This window comes from Nerophis ophidion, linkage group LG14 (assembly GCF_033978795.1).
Source record: "Nerophis ophidion isolate RoL-2023_Sa linkage group LG14, RoL_Noph_v1.0, whole genome shotgun sequence".
Taxonomy (NCBI): domain Eukaryota; kingdom Metazoa; phylum Chordata; class Actinopteri; order Syngnathiformes; family Syngnathidae; genus Nerophis; species Nerophis ophidion.
Window position 1 is genome coordinate 36,755,805 of NC_084624.1, and position 26,498 is coordinate 36,782,302.

The 26,498-nt window shown below is 39.6% G+C and overlaps 1 protein-coding gene across 1 annotated transcript in view; it reads right to left on the bottom strand.

Annotated features, from left to right (window-relative positions):
- Positions 1-624: 624 nt before the first annotated feature.
- abhd3 (abhydrolase domain containing 3, phospholipase) overlaps positions 625-26,498 on the bottom strand; it is a 37,083-nt gene continuing 11,209 nt past the window's right edge. The window contains exons 3-9 of the mRNA XM_061920565.1: positions 18,460-18,642; positions 14,116-14,161; positions 7,016-7,128; positions 4,950-5,123; positions 4,673-4,721; positions 4,431-4,596; positions 625-1,684 (exon numbers count right to left, since the gene is read on the bottom strand). Of these exons, the coding sequence (XP_061776549.1) occupies positions 1,503-1,684; positions 4,431-4,596; positions 4,673-4,721; positions 4,950-5,123; positions 7,016-7,128; positions 14,116-14,161; positions 18,460-18,642 (913 nt within the window). The 3' untranslated portion in view covers positions 625-1,502. The remainder of the gene's footprint in view (positions 1,685-4,430; positions 4,597-4,672; positions 4,722-4,949; positions 5,124-7,015; positions 7,129-14,115; positions 14,162-18,459; positions 18,643-26,498) is intronic.

Below are 26,498 nucleotides of genomic sequence, written 5' to 3' on the forward strand. Positions count from 1 at the left end.
TTCTAATACTAATCAAAGATTATCCCAGGGGCCATAGATCATTCATTCTTGACCTTGACACCCCTGCTTTAAGGTGACATTAAGGCTAAACTATTTGCTTTGCATTATCGAGTGAAATACATCTAGAAAGGATATATTTTGTGTGGCAAAATTAAAAAACGGTCAATTACACAAATAATGAAATATGTATTAAAATATATATATTAAAAATAAAAGAAATGTATGAAATAATTCTACATATACATGTAATATTTTAAATACTGTAATGTATTATATTTTATATATGCTTTAAATCACAATTGTTTTTTCATTACATCTTTAAAAATAAATAGAATCAATTAAAAACTGTTAGACAATTTGACCCTCGCCCTGTCCTTGTCAATATAATACACACACACACACACACATATATATATATATATATATATATATATATATACATACATATATATATATATATATATATATATGTATGTATGTATGTATGTGTGGGGAAAAATCACAAGACTATTTCATCTCTACAGAACTGTTTCATGATGGGTTCCCTCAATCATCAGGAGATTGAGGGAACCCCTCATGAAACAGTTCTGTAGAGATGAAGTAATCTTGTGATTTTCCCCCACACATACATATTACGCTCTACCACGGTATCGAGCACTATTGTCTGGATAATCAAATGAAGGTATATATATATATATATATATATATATATATATATATATATATATATATATATATATATTAGTAAATTAGTTCATCTGTCAATCAAGAGAAGGTGGGCGGGATCAAGGATCTGCTTAGTTGCACTGCGCACTTGTAATAAATTTGAGTACTTTTATGGTTGAGCTGAACTATTTTTGGTCACTTCTAACTCAGCACAAGCTAGCCCTATTTTAACATTAGCTGTAGTCTAACGGACAACTATTGCAGGAGTGTTGAATATTATGGCTCCGAAAAATGGAAAAAGGGTGAAACTATTCCTCTAAAATGAAACCGGAGTAAAAAGAAATGAAATTCCTGAGGGCTAAAATTCTACAGATGAACGCTAAAAGGCGTATTGTACTTGATTGAATTATTTGCTACAGTACTTGTATCAAAATATGTTTACAGCTAGCTATTGTGACCGATCATTGTTCTAAACATCAATGAAACCATGGTCACAAATTAGGACTAGGAAAAACTAAATGAGGTTGAAAGAAGTTAACAGGATGTGCCCTTACAATCAGAGCAATTGTTTTTTTTTTTACATTTCGGCACGGAAGGAGAAAAGGACGGATACATGGAGGACAAAGATGAAAGCAAGTCAATAGAGAAAAGCAGGATAAGGAATGAAGGATGGATGGAATGCAGTGAGGGAAGGACAAAGGATAGAATGCAAGGAAGTTGGAGGGTTGAAGAAGGTAAGGACGGAAAAAATCAGGATCAAATGGAATGCATGAAGACAGAAGTAAAGAAACTAGTAAAGAACTAGAGGGACTGGGGGACACTTGGTAGAGGTCCTCTCAGGTGAGGTCTTCTAGTCGACTTCCTTGCTCGATGACAGCCCGGGCAAACTGTCGGAAGACTCGGTCCATGTAGGTGCTCTGCCTTGGCCACAGGCCCTCCAGGAAGCCAATGTGGCCGCCGTGGCAGGTAATGAGCATGGCCAGGTTGGGGTTCTGCTTCACCACTTCCACAGGGATGGCTGCACAACACACAAAAGTAAGGATGGAATCCTGAATTGACTGTCCTTCTCTTCGGACCACAGATTAGCGACTCATTTACCCAAGAGGAAACTTAGGGCAAAGTATACAAATTCGAGACAACATCTTTTTAGAAAAGCGTGTAAAAAGGCCAGCTAAAGCAAATAACGTTATAAACAATGGAGAATGAGGGCCTCCCGGGTTTATTTCTACGTTTGCCCACATTTAAAGAATTTCATTTTATTCAGTGGGAGACTGAGGATCACATGACTTTGGCCCGGGGTGTATGAGGCAGGAACAGACACAGGTGCAGGTGATGGTGTCATGAGGTAAAATGTTTGACAACCAACTGTTATTTCTCATGCAATTTCTCATTTGCTGTATTTTTACATTGAAATTTTGTATTTCTACAAAACACATAATCTGGCAAGGCATTTTTTTTCCTATCATCAAAAGCGTGTTTATATCCATTTTGTGTTGAGCTGTTTCAAACAGAATAATGTAGTCATGAAGACTGGTGGGTAGAACCTGAGGGGTTCCTGGTTCGACCCCCAGCTTGTGTGAATGTGGTAATAGTGTCAAAGCGCTTTGATTAAGTGCTATACATGTATAACCCACCTACCTTAAAAATTGAAAAATTATATGTCTAGGGTACACCTAAATACATATATATATCTGTAATTAATTTTGAATCACGATTAAATATTTTAAAAGTTTGACAGTCCTAATTATATACATATATGTCCAGGGTGTACACCGGCTTCCGCCAGAATGCAGCTGAGATAGGCTCCAGCACCCCCTGCGGCCCCGAAAGGGACAAGCGGTAGAAAATGGATGGATGGAGATATATATATATATATATATATATATATATAGATTGCTGTAATGTTTCCAAATACTGCATGACTTATTTATATAGGCTGAAAATTCCACAAAATATGCCAATTTTAGAACTAGAATTGATAATGATGTATATACACCTATACACATGTATATATACATATATATGTATATTCCTATTGATGTATACTTATACACGCACACATACACATGTGTGTGTATGTATATATATATATATATATATATATATATATATATATATATATATATATATACACACACACACACAGTAGGGCAAAAAAATATTTAGTCAGCCACCGATTGTGCAAGTTCTCCCACTTAAAATGATGACAGAGGTCTGTAATTTTCATCATAGGTACACTTCAACAGGAATTCACATTGTAGGAATTTTATAGAATTTATTTGTAAATTATGGTGGAAAATAAGTATTTGGTCAACCATTCAAAGCTCTCACTGATGGAAGGAGGTTTTGGCTCAACATCTCACGATACTTGGCCCCATTCATTCTTTCCTTAACACGGATCAATCGTCCTGTCCCCTTAGCAGAAAAACAGCCCCAAAGCATGATGTTTCCACCCCCATGCTTCACAGTAGCTATGGTGTTCTTGGGATGCAACTCAGTATTCTTCTTCCTCCAAACACGACGAGTTGAGTCTATACCAAAAAGTTCTATTTTGGTTTCATCTGACCACATGACATTCTCCCATGTGCTCTCTGGCAAACTTCAGACAGGCACTGGCTTAAGCAGGGGGACACGCCTGGCACTGCAGGATTTCATTCCCTGTCGGCGTAGTGTGTTACTGATGGTAACCTTTGTTACCTTGATCCCAGCTCTCTGCAGGTCATTCACCAGGTCCCCCCGTGTGGTTCTGGGATTTTTGTTCACTGTTCTCATGATCATTTTGACCCCACGGGATGAGATCTTGCGTGGAGTCCCAGATCGAGGGAGATTATCAGTGGCCTTGTATGTCTTCCATTTTCTGATAATTGCTCCCACAGTTGATTTTTTCACACCAAGCTGCTTGCCTATTGTAGATTCACTCTTCCCAGTCTGGTACAGGTCTACAATTATTTTCCTGGTGTCCTTCTACAACTCTTTGGTCTTGGCCATAGTGGAGTTTGGAGTCTGACTGTTTGAGGCTGTGGACAGGTGTCTTTTATACAGATAACGAGTTCAAACAGGTTCCATTAATACAGGTAGCGAGTGGAGGACAGAAGAGCTTCTTAAAGAAGAAGTTACAGGTCTGTGATAGCCAGAGGTCTTTCTTGTTTGAAGTGACCAAACACTTATTTTCCACCATAATTTACAAAAAAATTATTTAAAATTCCTACAATGTGAATTCCTGGATTTTTTTTAAGATTCTGTCCCTCACAGTTGAAGTGTACCTATGATGAAAATTACAGACCTCTGTCATCAATTTAAGTGGGAGAACTTGCACAATCAGTGGCTGACTAAATACTTTTTTGCCCCACTGTATATACACACAGTATATACATACATATACATATATATATATATATATATATATATATATATATACAAATATATATATATATATATATATATATATTTACATATACACAGTCAAGGTATATCCGTTATACAGTGCTCAATATCGGGGTAAAGCGGAATATATGTTAGGTCCGGAAAAACACGCAGGCTATTTCATCCCTAGAAGCCTGTTTCATAGGTTTCCCTGCTCTTCAAGGAATTTTTTTTATTTTTATAAAATACCCTGAAGAACAGAGAAACCTGCGAAACAGGCTTGTAGGGATGAAACAGCCTCTGTGTTTTTTCCTGACCTAACATATACATACACATATATGTGAACATATACGTATATAAATATAAATATATTAGCATGCAGACTATGACTTGTCCCTTACCATGAGATGGAGAAAAGACGTCGTCAGCAGCATTGAGACACAGCATGGGCACCTGCACCGATTTCAACTTGTGGACGGGACTAGCGTCGTGGTAGTAGTCGTCGTTGGTGGCGTAACCAAACATGATGGATGTGAACCTCTCATCAAATTCCCGGATGGTCCTGGCCTGAGATGTAGGGCGGAGCTCAAGGTCATTTAGGTGCCAATGACAATTGATTGCTTTATGGTAGATGATGGCCTACCTTCATTACGTGGTCGATATCGTAGCACTGTTCGAGCACCAGCCTGTGTCTGGTGGGCAGATTACGACAAAAAAATTGCAATAATACTGACACCAATTAGGATAATTGAACAGGTCCCACATGCAACGTCCACATGGGAATTCCAAGAAAAAAGGGAAAAGCAGCCCAGTCAGGAAAATACAATTTAATCTCCAGACTGCTCAAGTGCTAAAACCCCTAGCATTAGCAGTGAGCTTGCGACAGCAGTTAATCCCTCTTTGGCCCCCACCCGGCTGACCTGTGCACAGAGGCTTGAAGGCAGCTGGTGAGGTAGGAGTTGAAGAGGAAACGGTCCAGCGGCTTCTCCAGCGAAGCCGTGCACTCGAATACATCCCATCCCGCTGAGAAGACCGCCACCCCTTTCAGGCACGTTTCTTGGCCCTTGCGCCCCAAGTAGTTAGCGAGCATCATCCTGGAGATAAGAAATTACACTGTTAACTCTTTAGCACAAAAATGCTGAGACAATTTAAGGTTAGCATATTCTGGAGGTATTGTTTGAAAATGCAAATAAGAGCCATATTTTCATTAACACTGTTAGCACAAAATAAATGGCTCTTAGAATATAAGCAACACTCTTGAAGCCATGAAAAATTACTTTAAACTAAAGTTCGGTAAATAACAACAATCTTTAGTTTTTAGGTACTACATAATTTTTTTTAAATTAAATCAGAAGGTCTTTTTTTAAATTAAAGTGATGGCCTAGCAGCTAATTGAGTAGCTAGCATGTACTGCTCCAATTTTGACAACAATTCAATTATTTATTAATTACTTATTTATTTAAATTAATTTAGTACAATTCAAAACAAACAGTACAAATGTCAGTTGTAGGCAAAACTCATCATTTAATTAGGGGTTGGCAAGCATCATCCTGACTCTAGATAAGCGCTCCAACTCATTCGCACTTAGGGAGAAAGGGTTTCATTGGCAAATGTGAAAAAATCCTTTAAAATTGAGTTTGTAGTAAAAAGGATGCGTGATCTTAGTTTTTATGTAGTCTTACAGTGCGGATGTTCCCCCGAAATGTGTTTGTCATTCTTGTTTGGTGTGGGTTCACAGTGTGACGCATGTTTGTAACAGTGTTAAAGTTGTTTATACGGCCACCCTCAGTCTGACCTGTATGGCTGTTATCAAGTATGCCCTGCATTCACTTGCGTGTATCTGTAAAAGCCGCATGTATTATGTGACTGGGCATACACGCTGTATGTGATGACAGGTTGTAGAGCAGTGCTTGTCAACCTTTTTTGAGTGATGTACCCCCTGTGAACATTTTTTTAATTCAAGTACCCCCTAATCAGAGCAAAGCATTTTTGGTTGAAAAAAAGAGATAAAGAAGTAAAATACAGCACTATGTCATCAGTTTCTGATTTATTAAATTGTTTAACAATGCTAATTATTGCTCATTTGTAGTGGTCTTTCTTGAACTATTTGGAAAAAAAGATATAAAAATAACTAAAAACGTGTTAAAAAATTAACAAGTGATTAAATTATAAATAAAGATTTCTACACATAGAAGTAATCATCAACTTAAAGTGCCCTCTTTGGGGATTGTAATAGAGATCCATCTGGATTCATGAACTTCATTCTAAAAATGTCTTTACAAAAAGAAGGCTCGCCCCCAATATTGTTGTCCAGGTGGAAATCAGGAGAGATTCGGGAGAAATGTTGCCCCGGGAGGTTTTCTGGAGAGGCACTGAAATTCATGAGTTTCCCCGGGAAATCGGGAGGGTTGGATAGTATGGATTTATGCATCGTTTGTGGAAATATGGTACAATGGCATTTGTATTTTCTGTCCATCTTCATAGTTTTCACGGTGTCAAAATTGTGAGGAGAAAAGGAGGAGAGAATTGAAGATGCACCAGTCGAAGCTCTCTGTATCTTGTGTCATTAATCCAAGTGGGCCGCAACAGTTAGCAAGGTAAGCATGTTAAGCAGAACTGCTTTATTTGTTATGAGAGTCAAACCATCCATCCATCTTCTACCGCTTGTCCCTTTCGGGGACAAGGGGTGGTTGCTGGAGCCTATTCCAGCTGCATTCAGGCGAAAGGCGGGGTACATGCTGGTCAAGTCGTAAAAATTATTAATAAGGGAGTTGTACATTGTGGATGTGGATAAAGGCAAGTTAGATTCATAAACGTGAGTGATCTCTGTTTGCGCTGTCTATCGACAGTGGATGTTGTTATGACGGGCCGTATCAAAGTATTAGTGTTAATCTCTTTTAAGCCCGCAGGGGGGAGGCCTCCTCGCGCCGCTTTCAGTCATATTCGGGGGGGGGGGGTCTGCGAATGACACAAGTGGCTTCATTACCCGCCCATGGACACACCCGCCGCCATGATGGACGCGACCTCATATGTACGGTGGATGTGCTCGATAACAGTCTCCAGGTCCTCGGTGTTGGCGGCGCAATAGGTCCGTGGCGTCTGGAACAGTATGCAAACATTGAAAGATATCATACAGGAGCAATTTTAATGCCTGCAACATTATTAGTAAGACAGTTGTTATAAGTAATATTCATAATAAATTCCTGAGAGAGAATTTTTATTTTGCATAACAGGGCGATTTCTTGTTCATTCAAATGTTCTTTGTAGATGAGGATGTAGAGCATTTCCTAGTGAATACAGAGTTACAGTGGGGCAAAAAAGTATTTAGTCAGCCACTGATTGTGCAAGTTCTCCCACTTAAAATGATGACAGAGGTCTGTAATTTTCATCATAGGTACACTTCAACTGTGAGAGACAGAATGTGGAAAAAAATCCAGGAATTCACATTGTAGGAATTTTAAAGAATTTATTTGTAAATTATGGTGGAAAATAAGTGTTTGGTCAACCATTCAAAGCTCTCACTGATGGAAGGAGGTTTTGGCTCAAAATCTCACGATACATGGCCCCATTCATTCTTTCCTTAACACAAATCAATCGTCCTGTCCCCTTAGCAGAAAAACAACCCCAAAGCATGATGTTTCTACTCCCATGCTTCACAGTAGGTGTGGTGTTCCTGGGATGCAACTCAGTATTCTTCTTCCTCCAAACACGACGAGTTGAGTTCATACCAAAAAGTTCTATTTTGGTTTCATCTGACCACATGACATTCTCCCAATCCTCTGCTGAATCATCCATGTATCCATTTTGGTATAAACTCAACTCGTCGTGTTTGGAGGAAGAAAAATACTGAGTTGCATCCCAAGAACACCATACCTACTGTGAAGCATGGGGTGGAAATATCATGCTTTGGGGTTGTTTTTCTGCTAAGGGGACAGGACGATTGATCCGTGTTAAGGAAAGAATGAATGGGGCCATGTATCGTGAGACTTTGAGCCAAAACCTCCTTCCATCAATGAGAGCTTTGAATGGTTGACTAAGTAGTTATTTTCCACCATAATTTACAAATAAATTCTTTAAAATTCCTACAATGTGAATTCCTGGATTTTTTTTCACATTCTGTCTCTCACAGTTGAAGTGTACCTATGATGAAAATTACAGACCTCTGTCATCATTTTAAGTGGGAGAACTTGCACAATCGGTGGCTGACTAAATACTTTTTTTCCCCACTGTAAATGTTTGTGGGCCTGGCTTGCATATACTGGCTATTGGCGCCTTATGAAATCTGCCGAGCAACAAGCAGCCACTGACCAGGAAATACATTGTCACTGCGTCTACAAAAACAGTGATTCTCAAACTGTGGTACGCAGGTTCTATCTAGTGCAGGCCTGGGCAATTATTTTGACTCTGGGGGCCAAATTTAGAGAAAAAAATGTGTCTGGGGGGCCGGTATATCTGATTTTTAGGAACACTAATACAACATCTCCCAATAATGTCTGATTGAATGCTAAAAACGTTATGACAGACTGCCATAAACGGAATGGAATTTTACATGAAAATAAAAAAATGTGGGAACAATATTAACTATGAACGATAAAACACTGAATATTGACAACATATGAATGTCACACCCCCTTTCCATCGACATATTTTACAATCAAGAGAAACGCAACAAAAATGCAACAAACACTGTGAGATATGAACGCGGAGGGGAAAAATAAACCCACCTACATGGCCGAATAGCGTCAATAGCTATTCGCTCAATAGCTTCAGTTTCTGATTCAATTTCGTTTTCGCTATCTGCCTCCATACTCCAACCATCCGTTTCAATACATGCGTAATCTGTTGAATCGCTTAAACCGCTGAAATCCGAGTCTGAATCAGAGCTAATGTCGCTATATCTTGCTGTGCTATCCGTATTGGCATCACTGGATGACGTCACAGGAAAATGGACGGTGGCCTCACAGATAGCAAAAATCAGGCACTACACAGTCTAGCTCCATCCTATCTTGCCGATTGTATTGTACCATATGTCCCGGCAAGAAATCTGCTTTCAAAAGACTCCGGCTTATTAGTGATTCCTAAAGCCCAAAAAAAGTCTGCGGGCTATAGAGCGTTTTCCGTTCGGGCTCCAGTACTCTGGAATGCCCTCCCGGTAACAGTTCGAGATGCCACCTCAGTAGAAGCATTTAAGTCTCACCTTAAAACTCATTTGTATACTCTAGCCTTTAAATAGACCTCCTTTTTAGACCAGTTGATCTGCCGCTTCTCTTCTTTTCTTTTTCTCCTTTGTCCCCCCCCTCCCTTGTGGAGGGGGTCCGGTCCGATGACCATGGATGAAGTACTGGCTGTCCAGAGTCGGGACCCAGGATGGACCACTCGCCTGTGTATCGGTTGGGGACATCTCTACGCTGCTGATCCACCTCCGGTTGGGATGGTTTGCTGTGGACGGGACTCTCACTGCTGTCTTGGATCCGCTTTGAACTGAACTCTCGCGGCTGTGTTGGAGCCACTATGGATTGAACTTTCACAGTATCATGTTAGACCCGCTCGAGATCCATTGCTTTCGGTCCCCTAGAGGGGGCGGGGGGGTTGCCCACATTTGAGGTCCTCTCCAAGGTTTCTCATAGTCATCATTGTCACTGGCGTCCCACTGGGTGTGAGTTTTCCTTGCTCTTATGTGGGTTCTTCTGAGGATGTCGTAGTCGTAGTGGTTTGTACAGTCCTTTGAGACATTTGTGATTTAGGGCTATATAAATAAACATTGATTGATTGATTGACTTTAAAGCCTTTTTTCGGGATATTCCATCCATCCATCCATCCATCCATTTTCTACCGCTTATTCCCTTTCGGGGTCGCGGGGGGCGCTGGCGCCTATCTCAGCTACAATCGGGCGGAAGGCGGGGTACACCCTGGACAAGTCGCCACCTCATCGCAGGGCCAACACAGATAGACAGACAACATTCACACTCACATTCACACACTAGGGCTATTTTAGTGTTGCCAATCAACCTATCCCCAGGTGCATGTCTTTGGAAGTGGGAGGAAGCCGGAGTACCCGGAGGGAACCCACGCATTCACGGGGAGAACATGCAAACTCCACACAGGAAGATCCCGAGCCTGGATTTGAACCCAGGACTGCAGGAACTTCGTATTGTGAGGCAGACGCACTAACCCCTCTGCCACCGTGAAGCCCGGGATATTCCATGATGGGTAAAATTTAGAAAAAAACTTTGAAAAATAAAATAAGCCACTGGGAAATGATTTTAATTGGTTTTAACCCTTCTGAAATTGTGATAATGTTCCCCTTTAAGTGGACACTTGCGGGTTGGCCCACATAAGTGGGTACTATAATATGAGACTTTTAAAAGTAATGCTGAACAAGGCCTCATAGGCGTTGGCTTCTAATGCATTGAGCTAACTACATAGTGGGCTCCATTCTAAAGCCTGGCCTGCTTAAACAATGCACAATGTTCCCGCTAACAAGCACGACACACAGAAAACAAGCTACGAGCTAAATCGTCAGCACTGAATGAGGCACAATTGTCAGACCAAACTCTGCACCCCCGTTGACCCTGCTACTTGACATTGTGCCAAGATAACACTAGTGCGGATTAAGCCTGGCGAAAACCTCAACATGCGCGACCCCTACCTTCTGTGTTACATTTGTTATCGCACTGAGGAAACAAAGTGCTCTGCAATGCAACAACGTTGACTGTGTGAACCTGAAGAGGTGCATGAACTAGCAGCCATATCAGAGGTGCATGCAGTAGCAGCCATATTCTGTTGGCTAAATATACGCTGGTGTGAGAGGACTGATTCAACCAGGTGTTAGAAATGCGGCCGTGGTCAGCCAGCTCACATTTCTTAAGCATGGGCATTAAAATACATGATTAAATCTGCCCCACACGTAATCTTAGTGCCCGAGCAACACGTGCGGGTGCGTCACATGACATTGTTCCTATTTGGCCTGCAAACTGGAGCTGAGTCAGTTTGCTTGCAAAAGGAGCACTTTGTTACCTCCTTTCTAGTTTTTTTTTTCTTCTTTTCTTTCGTATCACTGCCAAATGTTATGTGATTAAAAGTTATGATTTTTTTTCTACATTTAAAACACTTCCTTGTGGTCTACATAACATGTCATGGTGGTTTTTTGGTCGGACTGTTGCATAGATTATGTTTTACAAACCGTTTTCAAGATGCTTTCTGACCGTCTTTTCAGGATGCGGCATTTTGCGGGTGGCCTTTATTACGTGCCTCCACTTCGACAGCATATTCTTCCCATCAGCCATGTTGTAGTTTTTAGCGCTTACATAACGAGTCTACAGACAGTTACAAGTGAGAACTATACGCTAATTTGTATAAGAAATGGCAACAGCGGAGGATTTTTGTTTCATCTGACATCACATGGACAAAGATAAGACCTTTTGGAGGAAAGTTCTGTGGTCGGATTAAACAAAAATTGAGCTGTTTGGCCACAATACCCAGCAATATGATTGGAGGAGAAAATATCAGGACTTTAATCCCAGGAACACAATCCTACAGTATAGTAGGGTTGGGTATCGAGTATCGAGTATCGATTGGAACCGGGACTAACTTTCCGATTCTTCCGGAATCGTTCAAAAGTTTAAATTTCGATTCCTAGTTTCGATACCCAGTCCGCCGACCGGAAAAAAAGAATAAGTGGCTGAACACCAACGAAGAAGCGCCCACCGCCGGAAGTGTTAGCATAACCGAGCCTATGTAGCCGAGCGAGTCAGTCAAGCATGGATAGCGGGCGTCGGCGGTCGAAAGTGTGGCTTTATTTTACTAAAAAAAATTAAATATCGGCGAAATGTAACACGTGCGACAGGACTGTTTCGTGCTTAGGAGGGTGCACATCAAACATGATGAAGCACCTCCGAGTTCATGGAGTACAAATAAATGCGTGTCCCGTCTTAGACGCGCTGTGGGGACCGTCCTCCTCTGCCTCTTCCTCTGGCTCTGGCTCCGGCTCCGACGCCCAGCCTGGCACCTCGGTGACTGCACTGCAGTCCGAATCCGGTAAGTAAAACAATATATATGCAATAAATAATGTGTTTTGTGCCAACGTTGAGGCAGCTAACAAATTAGTCCGCGTATTTTTTCATTGACTATTTACAACCTGCTAGCCAGGCTCCGCGATGTGCTGAGGGTACTCCGTTCACCGTAGCGGCAACGGGGAAGATGTCGGTGCCACAGACGGAAGAGTGCCACAGAAAGGTCACTGCACACATAGTCAAAAGACTGCATCCCTTTTCAGAGGTGGAATCGCCGACATTTAGGTTAATTAAGCAATAACGTTAGAGCTAAGCTAATTGATACTGGGCTAAACAGTAACAGCAACATTGCATGTTTGTTTATGTTTGCAGGGATATGGTGAAAACTCTCAACCCAAAATACATACCACCTTCCAGGGACTACCTGGCAAACACATTACAAGAAGAATCGGAATCGGGAATCGTCAGGAATCAGAATCGAAACAAAAAATCGGAATCGGAATCGGAATCGTTCGAATTCAAACGATACCCAACCCTACCGTATAGTGGTGGTAGTATTATGCTCTGGGCCTGTTTTGCTGCCAATGGAACTGGTGCTTTACAGACAGTAAATAGGACAATAAAAAGGAGGATTACTTCCAAATTCTTCAGGACAACTTAAAATCATCAGCCCGGAGGTCAGGTCTTGGGCGCAGTTAGGTGTTCCATCAGGAAAATGACCCCACACACGTTAAAAGTGGTAAAGGAATGGCTAAATCAGGCCACAATTAAGGTTTTGGAACGGCCTTCCTAAAGTCCTGACTTAAACGTGTGGACAATGTTGAAGAAACATGTCCATGTCAAAAGAACAACAAATTTAGCCGAACTGCACCAATTTTGTCAAGAGGAGTGGTCAAAAATTAGACCAGAAGCTTGCCAGAAGCTTGTGGATGGCTACAAAAAGCGCCTTAATGCAGTGAATTTTGCCAAGGGACATGTGACCAAATATTAACATTGCTGTATGTATACTTTTAAATCAGCAGATTTGGTCACATTTTCAGTAGACCCATAATAAATAAATAAAAGAGTCAAAATTCATGAATGTTTTGTGACCAAAAAGTATGTGGTGCAGTCACTCTATCGCAAAAAAATAAGAGTTGTAAAAGTTACTGGAAAATCAAGACAGCCATGACATTATGTTCTTAACAATTTGTGGAGAGGCGGAGCCGACGAGCCGACAGCGGGCCAGGGCAAACGATGGTCCTGCTCAAGATGGCGGCCAGAAGGCGGAGCATGCAGCAGAGCGGAGAGGCAGGGCAAGGCTGGAGCGATACTACAGCCATCAGAGTCAGGTGCGTACACAACACACCTGTGCTCAATCCCTGCATCTTCTGCTGCAGCATAAAAGGGGAGAGAGAGGAGCAATCGTGGCAGAAGTAGGAGAGGAACCACCCGACAACGAAGACCACGAGAGCGACCCCAAACAAGATGAGCCCCGGCAGCAAACGCAACCACCGTGCACCGAAAGGTGAGCCGCGACAAGGAGGAAGAGTCAGCGCGCTAGAAAGTGGCGCGGCCGACTTCCAAGACAGTATGTTTACTGAAATAATAAACTCAAGACAAACCTGTCATGATGCGTCCTGTATCGATCAGCACTGCAACCCACACGAGGTCGGCTGGAGACCCGTCACACAAGTGTATGTAAACTTTTGACCACGACTGTATCTGATGACGTCACCAATTGGAAAACGTCACAAAAGGCTCGTTTGGAGGACGTATGAAGGGATGCAAGATTGTTTTATAAATATCCTCATTTCAAATTAATTTCAAAACGTGGAGGCATGCAAAGATATTTATAAAACAATCTTGCCTTCCATTCCTACTTCCTCCAAACGAGTCGTTTGGAATTTGCTCTGTCCTGTGACATTTTCTGCCCTGTGACGTCAGCGAATATCGCCATATGTGGTAGAAAACTAATTTGTATTCAAATCCTTAATTGAAAATGAAAAGTCTCATTTATTCCTGTTATAATCTTTGTCAAATTGCATTAGAGTATGTTGAAATTTATACACTTTGCACAATTTTAGAGTCTTACCAGCAGAGTTTCCCCCGACACTCCTCTGTTGTTGAAGACCACCGCTCTGAAATACACAAATAGGTCATACAATTCACTATGGCACTGGATGATAGATAACTTGAACCAAAAAAAGGTAAACCTGTCCCAATTAGCTTGGGAGTTCAATATAATTACTGGAGAGTTCAATAAATTTAACATCTTGTTATTATTGTCATTATTTTTAAGAAAAGCGGACACATCGTGTTGGGTTAGTTTTAAAATTCTGTTTTAAAATAATTTGGTTTTCAATGTAACTGTTACATTTTCCATTTTGTTTTAGGTCCATGGTTTTGAAATGATGTATTTTTTGTAGGGTTACTTTTAGGTTCATGAAAAAGTATGGATCTATCTATGTTAATATTTTTAAAGAAATTCTTAATAAAGTACCTTGTCATTATTCATTTGTTTGTGTTTTTACCAAACATTATTTCTAAATTTAGTTTTTCAAAATGTTTAAATATTGTATTATGAAGTGTAACAGTGTAAGTTAACTACAATAACTGCGTTGACTACAGTGTTAGTTATTCAAATGAATTATTTTTTTTTGTCCTGCCCAGCCACTCAGTCAAATCATATTGCCTTATTTGTATTTGACTTTATTTAATTGATTTATATTAATATTTGGCATAGCCGCACCGTAGCAGGAGGGCTTTAAAAGAAGAATAAAAGGAAGAAAAAGGGGGAAATTGTGGGGAGAAGAGGGTAACCAAACAACAAAAACAACAACAACCACATCAGCAAATAGGATATGTACAAATATGATAAGAAAAATGATAGCAAAGAAGCAGTTAATGATGTAAATATTAATACTATAGAAATGTTAATGAACAGTATTGCACTACAAATGGAGAAATGGAGTACAAATACCAATAGAAATAGCATGATGGATAATCAATAATAATAATAATAATAATAATTACCTCTATTATCAACAATACAATTGTTTTAAATGCAAAAAAAACATATACTGTATGTAATGATAACTTGAATTACAAAAGAAAGCAAATAAATGGAGGGGAAGAAATACAAGCAAACTATGGCTATATATATATATATATATATATATATATATATATATATATATATATATATATATATATATATATATATATATATATATATGTAGGTGTGGGAAAAATCACAAGACTACTTCATCTCTACAGAACTGTTTCATGAGGGGTTCCCTCAATCATCAGGAGATGAAAAGAAAAAAAAATCTCCTGATGATTGAGGGAACCCCTCATGAAACAGTTCTGTAGAGATGAAGTAGTCTTGTGATTTTTCCCACACCTACATATTGCGCTCTACCACGGTATCGAGCACTATTCTCTGGATAATCCAATCAAGACATATATATATATATATATATATATATATATATATATATATATATATATATATATATATATATATATATATGTGTGTGTATAATTGTTTTATTATTATTATTTGTATATATTATCAAGAACTGTAACAGCAAAAGTTTATAAATAAGTCCTTAAGTTAATCACAAATATTGCATTGCCTGCAAATATTTTATGTACATACTCTGATTACATTTACATTGCATTTTTTCTCATTTTCATGATTTTGTCCGTGCTGTATTTTTTGGTTTTCATTAATTTTAGGTTACTAAGACTTCTGTTAATTTGATTTTTGAATCTACATAGTATTCTATTCAATCACATTTTTTAGTGGTTTAGGGCTATATAAATAATCATTGATTGATTGATTGATAAATATTTAATTGAGTACATTTATTTTTAGTATTATTTTGGTTTTGATGTAATTTTCTATTTAACTTTTTTTACTTTTTGCTGTTATATGCTTTATCAACGGGACCAATCTGCTTGTAAGGAAAGGTCAAGAGTCACTTACTAAAAGAAATGCTGTTTGCCTCTAAAACATGATAAGATTTTTTGCTTGTGCAGTACACGTGTAGCCTCAGGATCCCTTAGCTCGTCACTTATTATCTGAAGGCCCAACAATAAGTGGAACTCAGCAGGCAGCAGGGCGGGTCTTTGTGGACTACAGCAAAAGGGGGGAGGGGGGGCTAAAAAAAAATACTGCAGCATGAACTTGGAAGCTGCTCTGTGCTTAGCTGCAAAGCTCACGGTGGCGAAGTAAGCTGCAGGTCATTGAGCTGCACGGACTCAGGGGTAAGGGGCGCAAGATGCTGACTTCTCGTTCCAAATGAGAAGCAGAAATAAAAAAAACACGAAAATGCCAAACTGGAAGAAAAAGAGGGAGAGTGGGGCGGGCGAAGGGAGAAAAGCTGCCTCTCAGTGTAATTTGTGCAGCTCTTGACACAACGCTCAGCCCACTCTATTCATGCTAGTCACCTGGAATAACCCCAATAGCCCCCAAAAATACACCAATGTATGATGACTTTAGGGCAGGGGTGTTCAACTGGGGGGCCGGGGGTCAAATATGGCCAATCAGACCGCCCCGAGCAACCAGTTCAGAACTTATTGAAGCAGATTTCTTGAAACACCAGCAGTCCTGTCATATAGGGAAACTTTTATTATTATGGCGGCGTTTCTCGGTTGGTAGAGCGGCTGTGCCAGCAACTTGAACTGGCCCCATGCACCCTCGTGAAAACTTGTTGTCCATGGACTCTTTCAGCCAATGGACTTGTTTGCACTTTTACTATAAAAATGGTAAAAAAATTATTCATCGGGGCTCACTTTTGCAGAAGCTTGTCACGCCTGTAAATCTGTTTTTATGTTTGATCATGTTTTGTTTTGTTTTCTGGACTCTTGTTCCGTTTTTTCACTTCCTGGTTTGTTTTTGTTACCATGACAACTCATTGATTTTCACCTTGCCCTCCCTGTCACGCCCCTGCCCTCAGTCCCGCCCCTGTTCCTAATTATCACAGCCACTACTTAAGTTATTTTCTTTCTGTCCATCAGTCTGGGAACATTAACTATCATTATATTCTACGACCTTTGCTGCTCATTGATCCCCTGCCACGCACCTTGCTGTTTATGCCTCTCGTTTTTTGTCGCAGTAAGTTTTTGATGGAAATTATGTTTTTGATGGTATCTTTTGTTTGTTTTGGATATTGTATTGCCATTGTGCTGTTTTTGTTCAAAGTTTTAGCATTGATTATTATCCGCCATCGAGCGTGCTTTTTGTTTTGCCTTTTGGTATTTTGAGTAAAATTAAAACATTATGTACCTGAATTCTCGCCTGGCTCGTCCTGTAATCCCTCTGCATCGAAGGAGTCAACCAAATCCAAGTCCAAGCCTGACAAAGCTTGCTTGTAAAGGCCCTGCTTATAGCGCTTATTTACCCAATCGACAATTTTGTGGGGGATGGGAGTGGTCGGGAGTGGGGAGGAGGCGTAGTTAGGGGCGTGGTTTGGGTGGGGGCGTGGTTAAGAGGGGACGAGTATAATTCACCAACTCCAGTATTTCATATATATTTCATATATATAAATATACATATACGTATGAAATACTTGACTTTCAATGAATTCTAGCTATTTATATTTATTTTATTATATATATAAATAAAATAAATAGTTGAATTTCAGACGCCACCTATCAAATACACAGTAATAAAAACAGTTGTTCTACTAACTGTACTGTGCTTGCTGGTTATTAAAGAAAAAACAACAACACTTACCTTTCACTATTTGAGTAACCTTTGTTCTGCCATTTGCGTGCCGTACTGGCGAGAGCCACTTGCCGTCAGGTGCACAACACCACGTAAATCGTTGGCCAATCAAAAAGCAACCCCATAACGCTATAGCCAACATTCACCAGGAGATGGCAACGCACAACATAGAATCACTCTATTACAGACGGCGTCGCCATGGCTGTAACTTCCTCGTTCTTCTGCTTCGTCTCCTTGTGTGTGCAGTTTTTTATAAAAAATCCGTAGATGTTGTAACGTGATTGGGCAGGCAAGCTGTTTATATAGCAGGAAAGCGGGCGTAAAAACAGGCTGTCCCCACTCATGTCCGCATGGAGCTGGAGGGGGAATTTCGGGAGATTTCCGGGAGAAAATTTCTTCCGGGGGGTTTTCGGGAGAGGCGCTGAATTTCGGGAGTCTCCTGAAAATTCCGGGAGGGTTGGCAAGTATGCCTGTTTTTAATAAATGTGTGTGAAATTGTCCAGAACACAAACTAACTGTTCAACAAATGAACAAAGGTAGAGTCTGTAACAATATGTAACAAGGACTTCAACCGTGAGAGGAATAAATTAACAACTGTATGTCCATTATTTATATTATTATTCATTTGAGACCTACTTTACATGTAGTTGTGTATTTCTGTAAAAGTGCCAGGAGGGGTGAAATGAGGCCAAGACCACCCACCTATAGCCCAAGTCCCGGCTCTGCTGGACCATGTGCAGGATGTAGGATTCTCGACTGGTGCCGGTCAGGCCGGGGAGGAGGAGGATTGTGGGTCTGGATGCCGGGTCGGGATGAGCGAGGCTGTCATCGTTATCAAACCAATCCAGGGAGATCTGTCCTCCATCTGCTGCCTTAATGAGCTCACTGTGGAGAGAAAGTGAGGTCACCACGTTGACAGGATGAGGCGGTAATTTATCACTTACTCTACAATCTCTGCTGTCTGTAGGATGCCGACTGATAGAATATAGTTATATTCCCATTAAGATGGAAAATGACTCATAATCAAGGATTATGAGTCATTTTGATTATGAGCCAACCCAGACATCAATAAAGTACTTTCTATTCTATTCATTCTATTCTATTCTATTCTAATCAGCGCAAAGCAAAGAAGCAGTAGAACCAAGTGTCTTTTCATGTCTGTCTCACCATTCCCTGGTTTAAATTGGCTGTCAAAGTGTAACAGTTTGTCGGAATACATCCTCATCCTTTTACTATCCAGGTGAGAGGCATGATGTATGATCTACAATATACGTCCACAAGCAAAGATGCGAGGAAACAGCTTACCACTCGATGATGTCATCATAACCACACAAGCTAGTGGTCACGGCGCTGCTATAAATAGCTTGTCTGAATTAGCGCTTATAATAACAATATCACTAATATTTGGTTAATAGTCAAGTCATGTGTTTTGGGCAAATTGTGAGCGATAAGAAAATTCCAAATAAAATGCAGTTCTCCTTTAATATGTCTCTTAGTCTGAATTAGACTTAGATTTAGACTTCCTTTTATTGTCATTACAATTTGAACTTTACAGTACAAATAAGAACGACATTTTGTTGCATTAGCTCGTTGAGTGCAGGATAAAAGAGCAATAATGTGCAACTATAAATAAATAAATTACTGTACAGATAAATATTTTGCAATTTTCCATAAGCATCCACGTTTATGGATCTACCGGTATGTTGTATTGTCTTTTCATTCTAGCGAATTAATCCGTTTTTGGGAGGGAATTGAGGGAATTATTTTGATGCGTTCAAGAGACTGATGGCCTGAGGGAAGAAAATGTTACAGAACCTGGAGGTTATGCTACGGAGGCTGCAGAACCTCTTTCTAGAGTCCAGTGGTGAAAACAGTCCTTGATCGGGGTGGGAGAAGTCTCTACATGTTTTTCTGAGCCCTGGTCAGGCAGCGGCTTTTTGCGATTTCCTGGATGGGAGGAAGCGGAGTCTTGGTGATCTTTGATTTTGATTCTGAAATAATGTTATGCACCATATTCATATTTATTGGAATGCATCTTTATATGCGAAGTTATGCAGTCTTAATTCATTACGTTTTACGGAAATTGTAATAACATAATAAAAGTGGTGTCAAGACAACTATTATGGAATTTACTGAAATGAACGCTGTTTAATAGTCAATAGAGGACTTGGAGTCAAATATACTTTCCCAAAAAGATAGATATGATAACAACATTTGTATCGCCATTTAAATGATTTAAAATGCAGTCCTGTCTCATATTTGAAAAGCACTTGAGGTGTAGGTAAAGTGATTACTTGGGCGCATTGATCGTGTGCCGCTGCCAAATTGTGGGATTGGATGAATGAGCAGAACCTCCCTCGCTGACAGCTGGCTCATTTCCCCAGTGATCATAGTCATCTCTTACTAGTGGGCTTTAGAAGAAAGCACTGCGTTAGTGGATTTTTACGCTACATCAATTTCTCTTGCTCTCCGGACGACCTTCCCCTGGCAAGTGGAGTGCATTACACCTTAGCACAAAGCTGAAATTACAGAGGCAGCATGAAATATGCACCCCAGAGAGAGAGAGAGAAAGAGAGAGAGCAAACAAAGCATCCCTAAGAGAAACAATGAGATGAGTCCCACCTGGATGGACAAAGACAGTTTTGTTACGCTGTTCGTCCTTGTGTTAGTGATAACTTTGTTATAAGCGGACTTGTCCTGTGCTATTCTGAACTCTGGCAAATGTGGCTGTCATGTTTAATAACAGCACCAGGATGGATACAGTCCCTGTGCGCACACCGTTATTGCCTCCAATGTCCTTGTGATGTCATCAATGATGGTGCTGTAATGTGTTCATAAATCATATATACTGTTAAAAAACTAACTTTGGGTAAAGTCAACAGAGTGCAGCAAAGGATTTTTTACAATAGGCTGATGGGATGAGTCTTACATAAGGACTCAAGATTTCCAATGTCGAAAAAAGACATTCAATCCCAAACAGGGGGGTGCTCATTTTTCCATTTGAATAGCGCCCCCTTTGGTTTTTGTTCAAAATGCTTTAGAATAAACACGATCATGCATGTAATACAGATATCCTAAACGTTTTATCATTATTAAACAAATGATCAATGACTAATATGGACAATTAATTGCAAAGTCCCACCTGTTTACCTGCAATGTCTTGCAAGACGGTGGCAATGTTATTAACCAACAGCTGGATTGAGAGCATGTGACCTAGAGTTCCATTAGGCTACTGTTTATTTACCTGAATCCGTGCAGATTTGGGCATATTTTAAAGGCTTAGAGCAGGGGTAGGGAACCTATGGCTCTGGAGCCAGATGTGGCTCTTTTGATGACTGCATCTGGTTCTCAGATAAATCTTATCTAACATTGCTTAACACGATAAGCAATGAATAATTCCGCTGGTAATCACAGTGTTAAAAATAATGTTCAAATTATGAAGTATCTCATGCATTTTAATCCAACCATCCGTTTTCTATCGCACCTGTCCAAGATGTCGCATTAAAGGCCTACTGAAACCCACTACGACTATCAGGTACTATTAAACTCACTAAAACACGAGCAACACAATATAAAGATAAGGGATTTCCCAGAATTATCCTAGTAAATGTGTTTAAAAACATCGAAACCCTACCCAACTTGTTTTTTTTTTTTCCTAGTCCGTCGCTATCAATATCCTCAAACACGAATCTTTCATCCTCGCTCAAATTAATTGGGGAAATTGTCGTTTTCTCGGTCCGAATAGCACTTTTTGTTGGAGGCTCCCATTAAAATCAATGTAAATATGTGAGGAGCCATCAACATGTGACGTCATTGTCTGCGACTTCCGGTAGAGGCAGGGCATTTCTCTTAGCACCGACAGTTGCGAACTTTATCGTGGATGTTCTCTACTAAATCCTTTCAGCAAAAGTATGGCAATATTGCGAAATGATCAAGTATGACACATAGAATGGACCTGCTATCCCCGTTTGAATAAGAAAATCTCATTTCAGTAGCCCTTTAATAGTAAGAAGTATTATATTTATTATTGGTTAACTTTAGAACAACAATGTTATTAAAAAGAATAAGAGACTTATTATACTCTAAAAATGTTGGTTTTATTTAAAAATGCACACATTTAGTTGTATTCAGTGTTAAAAAATATATGGCTCTCACAGAAATACATTTTGCAATATTTGGCTTTCATGGCTCTCTCAGCCAAAAAGGTTCCCGACCCCTGGTTTAGAGGCAAAATATAGAAGCGATCATAAAATATGTTTTTTTTAAAATGGGATGGAGTGGAATTTTATACTCTTAAGAAGTGTATGTTTATGTATGTGACTGCTGAATGACGTCACGTCCGGAAAAGTCTGCTGTCACAAAAAAGGTAGGTACTATCTTTCTATCCTTGTGCTTGTAATTGTTTTACAGATTTCTTTAATCCTTCTCAAACATATTTAGTAGTCTAATAAAACTTGCAGAGCATTCACTCTCTGTCTCACCGCCCCTCTCTCAGCTAGCTAGCTGCTAAGCTAACAAACTTAAGCTTGTCGTGGCTCAAAGCAACTCCCGAATTTCAGTGCCCCTCCCCCCGAAAATCTCCCGAGGCAACCATTCTCCCGAATTTCTCCTGATTTCCACCCGGATAACAATATTGGGGGCGTGCCTTAAAGGCACTGCCTTTAGCGTCCTCTCTCACCTGAAACCTTCACCCCTTAATAGCCGCATGCTGTCCAGGCATCCGCTTTTCTTCCATATAAACAGCGTGACGGCCCAAAGACATAATAATGGTCTTTACTCGAAGTTCTGAAGATATGCTGACACGTTGTATGATCTTTTAACTGGTTTAATGATAACGTTAATTTCAAGCGCACGCACGCACGTGAAGGCAAGGCATACTTTGTCAACAGCAATACATGTCACACTGACGGTGGCCGTATAAACAACTTTAAAACTGTTATTGATATGCTCCACACTGTCAACTAGGGCTGCGAATCTTTGGGTGTCCCACGATTCGATTCAATATCGATTCTTGGGGTCACGATTTGATTCAAAATCGATTTTTTTTTCAGTTCAACACGATTATCGATTCAAAAACGATTCTGTATTCATTCAATACATAGGATTTCAGCAGGATCTACCCCAGTCTGCAGACATGCAAGCAGAGTAGTAGATTTTTGTAAAAAGCTTTTATAATTGTAAAGGACAATGTTTTATCAACTGATTGCAATTATGTAAATTTGTTTCAACTATTAAAAAAAACTAAAATATGGCTTATTTTATCTTTGTGAAAACATTGGTCACAGTGTGTTGTCAAGCTTATGAGATGCGATGCAAGTGTAAGCCACTGTGACACTATTGTTCTTTTTTTATTTTTATAAATGTTTAATGATAATGTCAATGAGTGATTTTTAATCACTGCTATGCTGAAATTCTAACTAATATTGATAGTGTTGTTCATAATATTCATTTTTGTTTCACTACTTTTGGTTTGTTCTATGTCATGTTTGTGTTTCCTCTCAATTGCTCTGTTTATTGCAGTTCTGATTGTTGCTGGGTCAGGTTTGGTTTTGGAATTGGATTGCATTGTTATGGTATTGCTGTGTAGTGTTTTGTTGGATTGATTAAAAAATAAATAAATAATGAGAATTGATTCTGAATCGCACAACGTGAGAATCACAGTTCAAATTCGAATAGATTTTTTCCCACACCCTTACTGTCAACCCACACCAAACAAGAATGACAAACACATTTTGGGAGAACATCCGCACCGTAACGCAACATAAACACAACAGAATAAATACCCAGAACCCTTTGCAGCACTAACTCTTTGGCGACGCTACAATAATACTGCACACACAACAAGAAAGAGACGAAGCAGAAAAACGAATAACAGACATGGCGACGACGAGTAAGAAGAAGAAATACGCTTGCAAGTTCCAAATTGATTGGAAAAAATTATGTAATTTCATCCAGGACAGCTCAAAGAGGAAGGGGTATGCTGCCTGCAGCTCAACCCCACGCCCCCCCAACCCCGCCCATGCAACCACGCCCCCGCAACCATTCCCCCAACACCCCCCCTCCCCCACCCACCCACCCACCCCCATCTCCCGAATTCAGAGGTCTCAAGGTCGGCAACTATGCTCCAAAGGCATCTGCTCCCTCACGCTGCTGCAACTCTTCATCAATTGCTCGGAAGACAGCAGGAACTCAACTCGGTGAAATAAACAACCTAGCCCACTGCTAAGCTAACAAAGCTAAGCTCATCGCGGTCGAAAGCAACTACGCCCCGAAGGCATCTGCTCCGTCACACAGCTGCTACTTCTCCGAAGACAGCAAGAACTCGACTCGGTGGAAGAAACAATGTGAGTATGGCTCCCTGCACTTTGTGCACTGTTCTCATGGATAGGTTGACCGTGTCCACCAGTTAGGGAAGAGTAATTTCGTCCGGTGTCCCACCTTTCCTTTATTTCGAAAATTCTCGAAAAAATTGTTGCACAGCAACTAAATGAACACTTAGCGTCTAGCAATCTCCGTGAACCCTTTCAGTCCGGTTTCAGGGCACTTTCAGCTTTTTTGAAACATGTTGCAGGTATCAAATTCCAAATGAGCTGATATTTGCAAAAAATAACAAAGTTTTCCAGTTCGAAAGTTAAGTATCCTGTCTTTGCAGTTTACTCATTTGAATATAGGTTGAAAAACATTATCAAATCATTGTATTCTGTTTTTATTTACGATTTACACAATGTGCCAACTTTACTGGCTTTGGGTTTTGTATACATTGATGAATTAAAGTGATCTATAGTGGTACCTTGGTTTTCGTATGCCACACTTTTTTTATGATTCGGTTTTCAACCAAAATGATTATCCAAATTCTGGCCCGACTTTCCAACCCGTCTCGGTTATCGTACAGCCAAATATTACGCAATGGTGACTCAGTCTCTGTGCTTTTTTTTAATTGGATACAACTGCAAAATAAGCCACCATTAGGCCATAGAAAGTTGCGAGTGCCAGCACTTTGACATAGAAGGTGAGAAACCCCAATCATCATTGTGAAGCTTGCAAGGGTACAAATGTGCACATGAACGAGAACTTCACTCAAGGCCATGCTGAAATCGCCAAAAAAGCACAACTCTTGAGGAAACAGCAGAAAATTCAGGGAACTTGGAGCGCAAACTGCAAAATTGGGTCCAGAGGCAAGAGTCGTAGTTGTCAAAGACACCAAGGATCTGGTATATATCTGATATAACTTTAGAGGAAAATCTAATTTAAAACATTTGTATGCTCGTACAACATTTAAAACCTTTAGCATATCCGTATGTGGAATTAAATTATGGAATCGATTAAGCAAAGAAATCAAACAAAGCACCAATATGATCCAGTTTAAGAGACTGTTCAAACTACAAGTGTTCACAAAGTACAAAGAAGAACAAATACAAACATCTTGAACCATTTAAAAAGACAGCGAGGCAATGATTATTTATTTATTCATTTACTTATTATATATTTATTTATTTATTCACTGTGCTGTTACAAACAGAGAACAAGGAAATGGGATAAGACAGCTATTATATGAACGTGGGTAGGATTAAATTGGCTCTGCTTCTTCCTACTACTTTTGGTCGTGCTGTAATGAAACAACTGGAAATATGTGATGCAACAGAACTGAACTGAACACTATCACTCCAACAAAACAAGAATCTTCAAAAAAAGATAAAAGTGACGTTAAATATTCATTTATTTATTTCATTTGTCATGTATATGTATTTTGCAATGTTTTCTGCCTGTGTTACTATCATTGACTGTAAAATATGTTTTGTCCTAATATATTTGTGTGGAACGGATTAATTGGATTTACGTTATTTCTTATCGGGAAAATTGTTGCGTTTTTGTACGATTCGGTTCCCGTCAGAGCTTTGGGAGCAGATATTGTTCGTCCTTACAGAAGCTTGTAATGCCTAGTTGATTCTTGTTTTCTACATTTCTCCAAAATTGAGTGAGTTAATACACAAAAGGCATCTTTCTCCTCTGAGCTTTGGTGGAATGCTTAATAAGACTCAGATTTGTGAAATAGGGACAAACTGAGTAATCAAGTTGTGCAATTCTAATCAAATGATCTCACTGACCCAACAATATAATTTTTATATTTGTACTTCAAATATTCAAATCGTCTTATATTTGCATAATTCTGTTGTTCTAAATGTTCATTGACAAAAAAGCGTATTCTATTCTATTCCATTTGGCACAGGTGCCAAACATAAAGTTTGCCAGATAATTTTATGTGGCCGGCGAAAGCCTGAAAACAATGTGCGTCAATAAAGTACTTAATCATTTCTTTCTAAATGTATTTATTCTTTCCATTTTGACAGAAACAAAACATGCACTGCATGCAGTTACATATCTTTTTGAATGTAATATTATTTAATAATGCAACAAATATTATCCTCCATTTCACTGAATGTACAAAAAAAATTAACAAATACTTAAATATCTACTTGACTTATATCATCCATCAAATTGTACACTACAACAATGACAATACTATGAATTTACCATGAATTGATTAACGTGGACCCCGACTTAAACAAGTTGAAAAACTTATTCAGGTGTTACCATTTACTGGTCAATTATACAGAATATTTACTGTACTGGGCAATCTACTAATAAAAGTTTTAATCACTCAATCAATCAATAGATTGTGCAGTAATTAAACAAGCAGCTCAGTCTCCAGAATTTTACTGTAAAACACAGTGATACTGTAA